General features: G+C 36.6%; 2 protein-coding genes across 4 annotated transcripts; both read right to left on the reverse strand.

Moving 5' to 3' along the window:
- Positions 1 to 6,047: 6,047 nt before the first annotated feature.
- LOC103947669 (lectin-like protein) lies at positions 6,048 to 6,963 on the reverse strand (the record flags this gene model as incomplete). Its single annotated transcript, XM_009358597.3, is given in 2 exon segments — positions 6,048 to 6,485; positions 6,487 to 6,963. Coding segments are annotated over 2 exon segments (687 nt in total), but the record flags the coding sequence as incomplete, so codon positions are not given.
- A 710-nt stretch (positions 6,964 to 7,673) lies between these two features.
- On the reverse strand, positions 7,674 to 14,969 carry LOC103947613 (probable serine/threonine-protein kinase At1g54610). Of its 3 annotated transcripts, none has more exons than XM_048585615.1 (9): positions 14,678 to 14,969; positions 13,807 to 14,277; positions 12,636 to 12,920; positions 12,095 to 12,412; positions 11,181 to 11,408; positions 10,556 to 10,656; positions 9,761 to 9,872; positions 8,604 to 9,059; positions 7,674 to 8,401 (listed from the first exon to the last, which is right to left on the reverse strand). In XM_048585615.1, exons 2-9 carry the CDS (start codon positions 14,212 to 14,214, stop codon positions 8,195 to 8,197), a joined length of 2,115 nt encoding a protein of 704 aa, XP_048441572.1. In that variant the 5' UTR covers positions 14,215 to 14,277; positions 14,678 to 14,969; the 3' UTR covers positions 7,674 to 8,194. The 3 variants fall into 3 exon arrangements, with proteins under 3 accessions (XP_048441572.1, XP_009356809.2, XP_009356808.2); XM_009358534.3 differs by having other exon boundaries at positions 14,647 to 14,969; XM_009358533.3 differs by having other exon boundaries at positions 13,807 to 14,969.
- Positions 14,970 to 15,271: the final 302 nt, after the last annotated feature.

Here is a 15,271-nt window from a genome sequence, read left to right on the forward strand (position 1 = left end):
TGATAAGTTGCAGTAAAATAAAAAACATACTTAGTTGCACATGCAGAAATAGTGTACTGATTGCTTGTATCTTCTAATGGGGTAAGAGTACGGAATATCCAGTATAATTATATTTTGCACGTCTAAATATTATAAAAAATAAGCGAATTCGTTCATTTTGAATTCTTTAACTAGGAGTTAATTAAATCTCTCCAAATAGAATTTGAAGTTAGAACATACGGCATAAAAATATTTGAAATTTATTGCTGACCTTGATAAATTTCACTTATGTATGTGAGATCTACTTGTATTCAAGAGGTGATCATAAAAAAATAGCAGTAAGTAGAGTCCAAACAATAGCACCCTATGAGTACGTGTTTCTCATATTTTACGTGACAAAATAATGAGCTTGTTTGGGAGTACTTTTAAAATGGTTGAAAACGTATTCTTGAATGAAGTACTTCAAGTACTTTTGAATCTTTGATACCAAAGAGTATTTTCTCTAAAAACGCTTTCAGTCATTTTAAAAGCCTTTTAAATGAATCCAATGTTTCAAATTCACTCAAATGATCTCATTATCTTTTGAATAAACGTTATTATCTACACTCAGAGGATAGGTCGAGTGGGCTAAGCCTCACAATGGGCTAGCAATAATATGGTTCAAATTCGTCTTTGGTCATAATCGAACCTAAGACCTCTCACTTACAAGTAAAAAGGAATATCACTAAACCGTACTCCTAAGTAGGCACAAAGTGATCCTCAATTGCTGAAAGAAGCCTTGTTCAGTCGTTCAGAGATATAGGGGTTGCCGGTCCTTAGTTCATCTCTCGGTAGAACGGCAAAGATCTTGTTATCATTTCTTGTGAAAAAAAAAAAAAAAAAAAAGAACTCAAATGATCAGAATTCGTAATATTGGTCACTATAATTTTTAATTACTTTCATTAGTGGAGTTAATTTTGATTAGTTTACCAAGAAACGGCTAATCGTTGACCCAAAATCGAAAAACGAACGTTTTCTTTCCCAAAGGAGAAAGTAGTAAACCATCTAGGTTGAAAAGCAAAGCAATAAACTATGGGTTTATAAACTAATAAACAAATGAAAGAAAGGGACAAGATTAAGTAGTTTATAAATAAGCAAATGATTACTTAGATCTCACTATAAAACTCAACACAATTGATCTAATCTAATTGGAAAAGCCACATTTTATTTAGGGAAGTGGTTGGCCTGTCACTCAATCTTATGTACTGTGTTTTATGAGGATGTCATCTGCATACCTAACCCTAATCTTCCCCTTAAACCCTAATAATTTAAAGATTAACATAGAAAAATCAATCTTATGGACTATGTCTTGTAGACTAAGATTCTTTCTCATTCTCTTTCTATCTCCTTCTATCTTGTCTTTTCATATTTTTTATTTTATCTTTCTCTTTCTATAAAAAATTATAATGTAATGTTGATGTGGTTTAATCATAACTATTTAAATAGAATGAGAGAGAATGAAAGGAAAAAAAAAGAAAGATAAGATAATCCTACTCCATGTTTTATGAGGATGCCATCTGCGAACCTAACCCTAATCTTCCCCGTAAACCTAATAATTAAATATTAAAGTAGAAATTATAACACAATCCCTAACCTCAAATCAAAAGGGACATATCTCCCAAAAGCTACACACCATCCCACCACCCAAAATCCCAGAAAACCCTAACCCTTCCATTCTCACTTATCCACGCACGAATTGTAAATATAGTAATAAATCAACACACCTAACTCTTAGATATTACTATTCCTAAAGACCATAACCACCACAAAACTCAATATGTTCACAACTAATACAACTAAATATAAGATTCGGACATACACACGTGCGTAAGTTGATTTTGATTGTTGATGCATTTAGGGTTCACAATACATTTTGGACCCCCTTGACGGGAATGTTGAGTATTGTTAGCATTCTTCAACGAATATCTAATACATGTTTCAAATCTGTATACTTGATTAATACTTTCGTTTGTCCTTCACTCTAGATATTTATGCTTGCACTTGTAGAACTTGAATTTGAAGTTTTGGGCTTTATTTTTGGTAATGAAGATATAAATTGTGTGGTGGTATCAAAGTAGCAAGTTTTTTATCATCACTGAAGTTTTCTGTGCTGTGTTACTTGTCATTAATTGAAGCCTCTCTTCATATATGTGAGATATTTTAAAGTATATCATTTTTGGAGAAAGTTATGTTGTGACAAATTGTAAAAGCACTTGAATGAGAAATACTTGTTTCTTGTAAGTTGGCTGAGACTGAGAGTTGTGGCCCTTTTTGCATCAGTAGTAATTGCATATTGTCATCTTCCCATATTCATGCATATATCAAACATTGCAGATTCCTTGGTTTTAGTAGGAAATTCATGATATATTGTCATTACCATATTTTCATACTTTTAGTCTCAAACCTTTATGATAATTAGCTTAGACTATGGCTTGAGCTACTCTTTCTTTAATGACGATGTGACATCATTTTATCGTATAAACGTTATAATCAAAATTGTTCATTATCTTTATTAGCATATCATCTCTAGAAGATTCATTCAATTTAGAGACCATGTAGTCATCCATGTGTCCAACAAATCGACGACGATTAAGTTAACAAGTAACATTTTCAAGGTGAACCGTCGCTTATGATATATTGAAATTTGATTATAATGTTTGTACGATGAAAAGATGTCACACCGTCATTAAAAGAGAAATGACCAAACGGTGTCCATATTTAATCGCTCTCATGGAATGAAAATGTTAATTATAAACATGTAAGTGAGAATCTTAGACTCTACTCTTTGGGATGACAAATTTAAACCAAATTATTATAGCTGATCATTCTGTACTTTCATACTCTTACTCCTTAATATAAAGATACATATAATTATTGTATTAAAAAATTGTAAAGCATGTGTGTTTCCATATTTTATTTAACCACTCTTACACTATGCAAACCGCAACGGAAATATCACGATTATAAAAGCATGCATGTGTGTGATTTATCTTTAGGAAAAATTATACCTTAATAAACCATTTCGTTTTCAATTTTTACATTTTACAAAATTAAAAATCGAAATCTTATTTTAATAACTACTTTTGGTTATAAAAAAAAAAAAACTGAAAACTGAAAAATACTCTCTTGAATTTTCAAAATTTGTACTTGAGTTTTCAAGTTTTGGTTTTTAATTTTTTTTTAAAGCTAAAAATAATTATCAAACGAGATTTCATAAATAATTTACAAAAATATAAAAACTGAAAAAATATTTTGTCCCACCACAGAACCTCCCTTGAAAGGTACCCAACATTTAACATGTTTGGTACATGTCCATGTCCTCAAATTCTAAATACCTACTAGAACGGATAATGTAAATAATTTGATTAGATTTAGTGCTCGGTAGTCAGCAATCCATCCATTTAACTGTATGTTGTTTAAGCATCAAATTTGAACTTCCAACCTAACAAAACTAAATCACTCGAACCTTCTCATTGTATGTTTTCGACTTTCTTTTTATCTTGCAATGCTATTGATGATTAAAACTCTTTAATTTCTAGATCACCCTTTAATTTCATTAGCAAAAAAAATGGGGAAAGAAAACACAGAGAAGTTTTTCCTTGAAATACGAGGAAATAAGGTTGGTTCTGTAGGCACTGAAGCATACAATTCAACATAACCCTTGCGGTCGGTCAAATGCATATCGGACAAGTCTTCTCTAGCATTGAAGCCTAACCCTTTAAGAATTAACTTTGCAAAAAAAAAAAAACAAAAAAAACTTAATTAGAAATCATTTAACTATTTGAACAATGTTTTCAATATTTAAGTGATAAATGGATTGTCTATTTATTGGATAACTGCTAGGTGAGTAAACAATTTTGGTTTCAATTAAGTTTTGGAGAGATGATGTTTAAAGAGGTGACCAAGAAAATGAACAGTTTGAATCATCCTACATCATTGCAAGTTGAGAAGATAGAATGAGAAGTTTGATTGCATACTACGATAAAAAAAATTAAAAAATGCTTAATCCGTAAACCTATAGGGGCAATGCTAGGGAGGCCAAAGTTTTATACCAAATTTTGGAAACCAAATGATGTGGTTGTTGATGATTTGATTATTACTTAAGTATTGATTAACATGCTTATTTCTTATTGATGACACATTATTTGATTTAAAAATTTAGTCTATTTAACATTACCCAACTTATAATAATGTTTTGGATATAAGCATAAAATTAGCACCAAAGGGAATTTGTTAATGATCCTACCCCATATAATAATATTCTCTAATCATATCGTGTGATATGTTATGTGATCGATTGTTGATTTAAGATCAACTGTCACATCCCGGCCCGGGGCGGACCACTTCCCGGGCCCGCTCCACCACCGTAGCACGATATTGTCCGCTTTGGGCTTACCATTCCCTCACGGTTTTGTTTTTGGGAACTCACGAGCAACTTCCCAGAGGGTCACCCATCCTGGGAGTGCTCTAGCCCTCCTCTCGCTTAACTTCGGAGTTCCTACGGAACCCGAAGCCAGTGAGCTCCCAAAAGGCCTCGTGCTAGGTAGGGATGGGAATATACATTTAAGGATCACTTCCCTGGGCGATGTGGGATGTCACAATCCACCCCCCTTAGGGGCCCGACGTCCTCGTCGGCACATTTCCGGCCAGGGATAGGCTCTGATACAATTTGTCACATTCCCGGCCCGGGGCGGACCACTTCCCGGGCCCGCTCCACCACCGTAGCACGATATGTCGCTTTGGGCTTACCATTCCCTCACGGTTTTGTTTTTGGGAACTCACGAGCAACTTTCCAGAGGGTCACCCATCCTGGGAGTGCTCTAGCCCTCCTCTCGCTTAACTTCGGAGTTCCTACGGAACCCGAAGCCAGTGAGCTCCCAAAAGGCCTCGTGCTAGGTAGGGATGGGAATATACATTTAAGGATTACTTCCCTGGGCGATGTGGGATGTCACATCAACCGTGACAACATTATTTCATTTAATCAATCAAATTTGATGCAAAAATATTAGTATGTAGATCAAAAAAAGGATTTAAGGTTGGGACTTTGGTCTTAGAGTTAGGTCTGTTTTCAGTTCATTTTAGGTCTTTTTATTTCTCCTATTTATTTATTTTGAATGAAGGTCTTTTGGTAGGGACTTGTGTGTGTGTGTGCACATTATTGATCAAATTGGTGAATAAAATTGTCGGTGGGTGGTGGACATACATGTTTGCCCAACTAGACACGTTTGAATCATATGTGGTGGACATTTACGCCCTAGTTGGACACATAAACATTCAAATCTACTGTTTTGTGGCCTTTGGGCCATATGCAACAAATGCTACTTTGAAAATGGCAGACATAACAAATGTGAATTTGTATAGTTTGACTAACGTAGTGCGATCACATCTTCTTGCACCGAATTTTAATTTCTTTCTTTGTAAATAAAAACGGTTATTAGTACTTCTAAAAATTTCATTCTACATTTTTTATAGTATCGTTTGGTATGCAAACGGGACGGGACGGAACGAAATGGGATGGGACGGGACGGGACAGGATGGAACGGAACGGAGCGGGAGCAAAGATGCCCTTAGATGGAAACAAGGAGAAGAAGAAGGAGACGGAGAGGTTATAATTTTGTGTTCCACGGATGTGGAATGAGTCGTTCCAGGGGGGTAAGGTGGAACGAAAATTCACCCAAAACTCGTCCCGTGGAACAGCTCGTTCCACCCGTTTTAGACGCACCAAACGTGGGACGGAACGCCTTGTCCCACTCTCTTCCGTCCCGTCCCACGTACCAAACAATATAAGTGTATTTTTCTTTCTAATTGTAAAAAATTGAGACTCTCAAACGTGATTTTTAAAGTGTTAATAATAATTCGCTTATAAATTAGAATAATTTATAATAGTATATAGTCTTTAATAAGAAAATATCAAATATAAAGTCACAAAAGGAACTGAGAAATACAATCGTTTTACAATACCATCAACTTTACTTAATCAAAATCAAAACAAGAAACAAATATTTCTTGCCTCCATTAAGCCAACTTGATGAGGCATGTCATGAGCCTTGTTTATGAAGGTACAAATCTTCCAACCCCACAAATTCATGATAAACATTGAATGTAACGGTAGGAAATACAACGGCAGAGAGATAATTGGCTATTTTTGTTATAGTTCGATTCGCAATTATTCTAAAAAACAGTCAAGTGAAAAATCGAAAGTGACCAACAAGTTCAGGGAGTATATCGACAAACTACTTTCAAAATTGTACTAGCTTTCAATTATTGAAGCTCCAGCTCAGAATTTTATGATCTTCAATGAGTTGGCCAGTTGATGCAGTGAAACCAACATACATTTCATCACGAAAAACTTCAGAGAGATCAAGTGGAACCCTAATCAAAGGCTGCTCAGGCTTCTTCACATTTTCAGGAGCCAATGTTATGCTGAGCTGGTAATTCCAGTACTCAATCCAAGCTTGATAGTTGTACTCCACTATTCAGCTTTATTTCCTTGAAAGGCAAGTTAGTGTCGTTACTGCCCTCACCAAGCCAGTATCCAGCTTTGTAAGAAGCCAGAGAAGTTAGAGAATTGACGTTAACGCCGACGTGATTATCGTTGATGTCACCGAATTCTTTGTTTTGGAACACATCAAATTCGACGCCAAAAGCGTGGTTGTTGGGGTTACCGTCATTGGTTTTATTCAAGAAGCCGAGATGTTGGGATGGAGAGGCGGATTGGATGCCGGGAGAGGGAACGAAAACAAGGACGAATCCATGGCCGGGGAGAGAGTCCTTGTGTGGGGTTATGGAAAAGGTGAAGGAGGTTGTGAAAGGCAGAAGGTTTAAGGAGTTTGGATACCTTGTGGGACTTTGGCGTTGTAGAGAGCTCTGCCAATGGAAAATGTGGTGTTGGTTGTGAGAGAAAGAACACCAGAATCTGTTGTTGCATTTCCAAAGAGCAAGATATCAGATGAGTTGAAACCAGTGAGGAGAAATCAACTGCAAAACTCGATTGGAGGAGAAAGAGGTTGGTTAGGAATAGTACAAGTAATTGAAGGGACTCCATTGAATTCTATGGCACCTGCACCAAGCTTTGAGTTTTCTGCATCATCCTGCGGTCAAAATATATACAACTTGCCTTGCCTTCCACAAGCAACAAAATTGAATTAAACCCAACTTTTACTAGTCAACATTTGCGTGGTAAAACACGAGAGTGAACAAGCATAGAGACTTGAGAATTGATTTCCGCACATTTCTTTCCACACTCCAATTCATTTCTGACCTTTAGATTAAAAAATCAAAGGAGATTCAAGGTACGAAAAAAGTTGTGCGGAAATCATTTCCTTATAAAGTTTTGTCTTTCAATGTCTACAATAGGAGCAGACCTGAACGTAACCAAGTTGGCTAGAGTAATATGCTTCTCCTTTCCCATTGAAGTTCAAATTTTTCCCTTCCCGTACTTTAGGTTAGATTAGAATAACGTGTGAAGAAAAATACAAACGCCTAGTTAAACACAACCAGACAAATTTTCAACCTAAAAGTGCCAATCTCCCCAACAATTCAGGCAAGTCTTAGTCTGCCAATCTCCCCAACAATTTAGGCAAGTCTTTGTCGAGGTAATCATCAGGGTAGTCACACTTTTCAAGATCAAATATTATTTAAAATCAAAGGAGAACTAGGAAATTCTGCAGCAACTGTTATTGATGCATATAGCACTCCAGTCAAGCCGTACGAAATGGGAGTAATCATAATTACATGTGGAAGTGAGAAATCCGAACTCAAAAGAGCAAACAGAGTCATCCTTTCCCCTCCTTTTTTTTCTTCAAAAATGTAAACAAATAAAGGGAAAGGTGTTTTAACAGTACAATGGAAAATTACGCTTTTACATCACAAAACACAATTTTCATTTTCCCACATACTCTACAGCTTATGGCTTATAACAAGCTCTGCATGAATGGGCCATGTTTTTCAGTAGCAAGGGGGTGACAATGATTACGATACAGGTGAGAGAGTAAGCGAGCGTGTGTTCTAAGCTATAAACTTAGTTAAAAATGGGCACCGGCTATTCTTCCACGGGTGCCCCTCCTATACAGAAAAAGAAAAGCACCCCCACCATTGTATGACTCATATTTCACAAGACAAAACCAGCAGTTTTATCTGCTGGTGATGCACTGCTTTCAGTTCTACTTATGCCAGCTCAACGACCAGAAACAAATAATGAATTGGTGGATATTTGGTTCGCCTCAGCGTGGAATTTTCTGACCTTTGCCTTGTCTAGGCGTGCTCGTCTAACAGCTTCTTGGACCTGGAGATCGTGGTCCTTCAGCATCTGATCCGTGTTGCCAGAGGGTACTAGCAAGGGACCTGAGTAGTGCATTTTGTGACCCGTAGATCCGTAACCAACCTAAAATAACCAATATAAAGAACGCTGTATTAGGCAATAAGAGTAAACAAAAATAAAAAAGAAACATAAACCAAAAAGAATAGCTTCTGACCCACAAATCACAATCAAAACAGTAGGCACACCCTTAAGGTTAATTGTAGAAAATTATAAATCAATGAGGAATCCCCATCATAGGGGAAAAGGCATGAGTTCAACTACTCACAATAATTGGATCTTTGTTGCTTCTAATATCTTCTTTTTGACAAGAACCTGCATTGGCCTGCTTTTGATCGTGTTGTAAGGGATCTGATGCCTCCTTGAAGGAGCCTGGAAACCTGCCTATTGCTTTTGGAACTTCCATTTGCGAAGAACTAGACCTTTTTCTGCGTTCCTCAGATAACATACTCCTCCTTGCTGCCACTAAACCTGACATTGCTGACAAGTCAACCCCAGTTGAAACCTTTGGAGCATCATCTGGGTTCTTAGTAGACTTGGCCCATGCAGCCCGGTGAGCCAATGGCCCTGAATGAGAAGCTCGATTATGATTATGTCCATGATGTGCTACACTCGCATCTACGGCTTGTGATGGCCTAGGTGGATCAATTGGAAAGCCAGAAGCAACTTCTTCTGGATGAGGGTTAAACTTCTCACTCCGGCTCTTGGAACTGTCTTGTCTTTTCTGTAACAAGAAAACCCTTGTATTGAGATATATATCCCATATGGTGTGGTACCATAAACAATACTGAATAATTTACAACAAAGGGTCTCCAAGAGGAATTTGAGTCCAAAAGTCCTTTTCATTGAATAATAACGTGCAATGTGAACCACGTAAGATTATAAGTGAAAGAAATTATTTCACAGCTGATTGGAAAAATACATTATTCCATAGTTGAAGAACAGCAAGTCTGTAATTATTAATTAACAAGACCATCAATGTTATGTGGAGTTATTGTACTGGTAGAAAACACAAGCCTTGGGTATATATAACTCAAGGGAAATTTTGGGTGGACCGTAAAAGCCCCTTTTCATAGTAATAGAACAGAAAAAAAAAACCTTGATTTTTAAAGAAGAAATCGAAGAGGAAAGGAGAGGATAATTTCCAACATATTCCTTGCAATAACAGTGCACTGAATATGTCATTTTAATACTGCAAGTTCATGCAAAAAAGCAAAAAGGCAACGCATAAATATCATCATGCTAAATGCATATGCACCCTGGTGCTGGTTTGACCCCCACCGATCCCCCTCTCTCCTAATATTTAACAATTTAACCCACTAACGCTATCGTTTGTCAAAAAAAAAATCATCATGCTTAACAATTAGAACATAAATCAATGATGGAGTTAAGTGAGTGTTTTTAGCTAAAATAACCTCAGGTTACCTTCATTGACATGACTAATTCGGCATTGGCATCAGGTGCTGGTACGGCTCGAGACTCTCTTGTTCCTCTCCTTTCGTGGTCAAGCCTTTGGCCCTTCCCTGCTGCTCCTTGTCTACCAATGTGTGGAAAAAAAGATTATTACTATATAGTATATACATCACCCACACTTTCAGTGGTAAAAATAAAAGAGGAAAAAACTACACATACAGGGCCAAAATTGATATCAGATTCACAATACTCAAATTAAATCTTAAGAAAATGAGAAGACAGAATTCAACAAATAATCTTCAGTGTATGAACATGTACTCAGAAATAATTAATGGTTTTACACCAATGCACTTCAGAAATGAGACTATCATAACCATATATAATCCCAACCAGAAACATATGTACAAACTCAGTTGCTTTAGGCAAACTCCAGAGTCCAGACTCTTATGATCTCACTTACTAATTACCAAGCTTAAACCATGCCATGATGTGTGCTAAGCACAAACAGCTGATAAGTTTTTTAGTTTCCCTTTATTTGATGTCAAGGCCCAACAACCCCTTTTCAGAAGCTCATTGCTAAATCACAGAAGCACAGCTCATCAAATGTGCCTGACTTGTTCAATTTTCATAGTGCATGTATCATTAGGCATATATTTTTGCGTCTTTTGGGAACTTGAACCATTCATGCTGCAAATTTAAGTAGTTTAAATAGTACATATAAGTAAATGTAAATTGGTGCAAGTGCTTTCCAACTATAAATTGAGAAAGAGTAAATAAGTAGTTACTATTTTGTGTAACAATATTCACCTTCTAGCTTCCTCATCACGCACTTTAGCATCAAACTCTTTGCTTGGAGGATACTTTGGCAAACTTGACGGATCACAAGGAAGAGGTTTAGTTGTAAAGAACTGTGAAAAACAAAGGATCAAAATGATAACACATGAGAAAACACCAAAGCAAAGTTACGGTAGAAAAACTCGTAATGAAAACATGATCATTCTAAATCTAAATAGTTGCTAACACTGAAAAGAGTTAACAAATGTTCCTGCCAATTGAAATACTCAATGTGGACTATAACAATTTTCAAAGTATAGTCAAGTCAAGAATAAGAAAACCAAAAGAAACTTGCTGCAATCTGGTGGTTTGGCTGACATGATTCTCAGAGCTAGTAATTAGCTATCGTCGTTAATGGCAGAAAAAGAGAAGAGATTCTATAAGAGAACATTATGAAAAGGACTTAACTAGTTAAGTTGAAGTTTCCAAAGCAACATAGGCAACAGAATAAAAGCACAAAAAAAATATCTACTGCACATGTAAGCATGCACTGGCACACACAGAGATCTAGAATGGTGTTAAATGAAAAACTAAAAGACTGCAGCAAAAATAATGACAGCATAACGAAATGATATAGGAATTAATTTAAGATCCAAACCTCGCTCTTGAGAGCAGAAGCTGCAGATCCACGATCTGCAGGGTCTATAGAAAGAAGGGTCTCCATAAGTGCTAAAGCTGGTGCAGGGAAGTCCTTAAAAGTTTCTGCAACACAGCGTCTATAAGGCTGTTGAGGCTTGAATATGGTTGCATGAGGCAACTTTGATTTTCTCCAATACTCTTCAGAAGGTGAGCCACAAAGCTTGAAAATCTTATGCAACTGCTCCACCTACAAGGCAAAAATCCACAAGCTCCGGTTATTCAGTTGCACAACACTTTAAATCGGAGAGAAGCAAAAGAGATTCTGAAAGTAAAAATCAGAAAGGGGACATCCTAATAATTACAAAGTCGGCACAACTACAGGGAACAGAGAAATTAAGCAATTTGAATGGAATTAGAAACAGTTCGTAAACTATCCCTAACCTAGCAGCTAATAACCACAAATCTTTCATGGCTGCATGGCCCAATGAGGTTACTTACAAAGCCACCTCTAAAGAGCCATCTCACATCTAGCAAACCATTTCTAAGAAAGGGGAAGAATAACTGAAATTTTACACTCAAACTACTTCATAGTGTATAATGAATCTAAAAGGAACAATAATTCAGAGAGCCACAAGACAGACATGAAACATGCCACCACTAGGGTTATGTTGTAAAATCACAGCAAACCAGGTTAGGAGTACGGATGGGAACAAGTGTATGGAACATATTTATGAAGATGATTCATTATGGTGAGTTCCACTAAATAAAAAAGGTTCCTAGCTGATTTCTTATTCTTCCACCAACTAGAAAGTATTCAATTTAAATGCAGAAATGTGTGTGTGTGTGTGTTTTTGCCACCAAATAGTCGGAAGATAAATATTAGTGAAGAGCATCAACTCTACATGCCCACAAGGAAAAAAAAACTCTAAATACCTCGGTTCTTCCAGGCATAATAGGCTTTCCAGAATACAGTTCAGCAACTATGCAACCTGTACTCCACAAATCCACAGCCGTCCCATAGTAAGTAGCACCAAGCAAAAGCTCAGGTGGACGATACCATAGAGTTACAACACGACTTGTCAGAGGCTGATTTTGACAAGGATCAAAAGAACTTGCCAGACCAAAGTCAGCGATTTTCAGCATGCCATTGTTGTCAATTAAAAGGTTGGAACCTTTAATGTCACGATGCAGAACACCACGACTATGACAATGATCAAGTCCACATAACAGTTGCTGCATGTAACATTTAACCTGCCAATAAATCAACTGAATCTCAATCCTCCATCCACCTGAACAATCTCTATATTCCCTATATATAAAATTAAACAAAATACACAAGCAGCATAATGGGTGCTGATGAGAGAAAGTTCATAACAGGAACATCATGAACTGCAGACACAGGAAGCAAGAACTGACGAAAACCCCCACTAACTTGTTATGTTTAGTCTATGAGGCAAAACCGACCACTAAATACCTGTGCTTCTGTAAACTTCAGACCAGGGTGTGAAGCAAGCCCTGCCAAATCATGCTCCATGTACTCAAAAACAAGGTACAAGCTGCAAGACATCCTTGAAGTAACTAGACCTTCTAGTTTTATCACATTTGGATGATCAAGCCTTCGTAAAATGTGAATTTCCCTTGCCATAAAGCGAACACTCTCAGGCTCTAGGTTATCAAACCTCACTTTCTTCAAAGCAACAATTTTCTTTTGATCAAGATCACGGGCCCTATAAACATTACTGTAAGTACCCTGACCAATCTGCAAAATATAAATATAAGGACACAACCAAAGCCAGCCAACAGTTACAGAAATTGTAAGAGGATAGTGCTAAGGAAAAATAAACAAAAACACCAGAAATATCATATCACCAGATGGAAGAACCCGATAGAATGATATAGTCTTTATTGAATGCCACAAACCTATTGCTTTTCTCAGTGTTATTGTCAAAACCAGTTAGGTATATAAGCATAGTAACCAACAAGCAAAAAACAGATAAGAGGAAGATGATTCTAGGTAGCATCCAATAGAGCACCCAAAACATAAAACTGGAAGAGTTTAAAAAAATAAGAAACGCAAATCTGCTTAAATGCAAATCAACAAAATCCTCTAAGTTTTGATAATCCAGGCTCATAACTTGCACACCCAACTACTCCACCAACATAAAGTCTAGACTCCCAACGTAAAACCGTTATGCTTAAACTACTTATCCATGTCAACTGATTTAATTGCATGCCAGTAAAGAAGAGGAGCAAATGTAACACATATTCTTGTCTCAAAGTCTAGTGAATGTGGTTTCTTATACTTTCACAGGAAAGTAAAGAGTGAATTTTGCACCACAAGAATTCCATGTGCCTATTCATAAGTATACCTTGACACAACATTCTTAAACTCGGAAATAACTAAAAAGTAATAACAGTAATACTGTCTTGTGACCCCAAACTACTAAGTAAGAAATTGTTCCTCAATAAGTTATGATGCACAAGGAAACAGCTTTCAATAAAATAGAAAATACCAAATTCAATCTCAATAATAAAAAATAGGATAACCCAAAATCAAAGATTAAATAACAACAAAGACTAGGAAAGAATGAAGATTTGATTTGCACCATAAAGTACTTGAGAACTAAACAAGAAAAGAAGCATACTTTATCTAGCTTCTCAAATGAATCTGCACGTCGCGGCACCCATCCTTTGATGGCCTCTCCAGCCACTGCAGCTAGCCAGGAGGGCCACCCTGCTGCAACCTGTTCCCCTTCTGCAGCTTTCGGAATGATACCAATCCCAGGATGTTGAGCAACAACATATTCCATCTTTTCCCTCTTCCTTTCAAAATTCTCCCCGTTCAATCGAACAGGCCCATTCACTTGCTTATCAATCAACATTGCTCTCCCATCATTGCCATCATATCGATCTTTCGCTCGATAAGATTCCTCCCTCCTGGATGAAGCAACCCATGTCGTCCGCGAGTCTGATGCCCCCATGTTTGACAATCTCTCTCTGGGGCTCTCCTTGCTATCCTCAATTGCAGAAGGCTTACAGAAAATGCAACCCATTATGCACCAAAACCACCCCCAACAATCCCCTCCTTTCGAACCAATGCTCACACCCTCAGAAATCTTGCATTTTTACAATACAATCCTCATCACCAAAACCCATATACAAAAAGTTCAAAACTTCAAAATATAAATACTCAAAACAAAAACCCAGAAATCAACTCATCCAATATATATATATATATAATCCAACAAGCACCCCTTCACAAACCCACCAAAAACATACATTTTGCCAGAAGCAAAAACCCGCAATTTCAGAAACCCAAACCCTAGAAATCTTGAAAATCTTCAATCTTTCACCAGAGTAGGTTCAAATTCAGCACATAAAATCTTCAAAAATGCCAGTTCTTTAATATAGAATGCAGACTCTCAATGACAACAATACCCACAAATTCAAAACAAACAAAACCCCAATTTCCAAAAAGTCCAAACCTTTTTGCAGAATCTGCAGAATGTTGAGTACCTTGAAGATAAAGCACCTCTTTTACTGAAACCCTAGAAAATTATTTAGGGCTTTTGGAGAAGAAGGACATGGATCAAAGGGCTCTCGGGGGATGGAGAGAGACACGTAAAGTTGGAGAGTTTCAGAGAATTAAAAAAATTAAACAAAAATTAACATCAAATCTCTGGAATAATATAATAAAATTGAGCAAAAAAAAAATTAAGAAAAAACTGGTAAAGTAAGAAGGGGGGAGTGTCCCCTACCAGTAGCAGCAGCTTTCAGTGAAAGAGAAATGACTGACTCTCTAGTCTTTTTTTTTTTTTTTTTTTTTTTTTTTTTTTTTGGGAAACTGACCGACTGACTGTGTAGTTTGTAGAGTCCCAACACATCAAAAATGACATTCTCTTTCACCATCTTTCACACGCGCCGTCTACCTTAAACAAATTAAGTAATTATTCTTACCGTTTTAAGAAAAATTATTTATTTTCTATTAGATCATTTCCAACTCTTAGTCTAAAACCTAAAATTTTTAACCCAGCTCTAACTCTATAGCCTAAATTTTTTAGTCCGAGATTATTAAAGAATAAATTTAGGCTAATTTTTTTCTTTCAAGTA

Source organism: the organism of the source record quoted next, unplaced genomic scaffold (assembly GCF_019419815.1).
Source record: "Pyrus x bretschneideri cultivar Hongxiangsu unplaced genomic scaffold, Pyrus_bretschneideri_v1 Contig23, whole genome shotgun sequence".
NCBI lineage: Eukaryota > Viridiplantae > Streptophyta > Magnoliopsida > Rosales > Rosaceae > Pyrus > Pyrus x bretschneideri.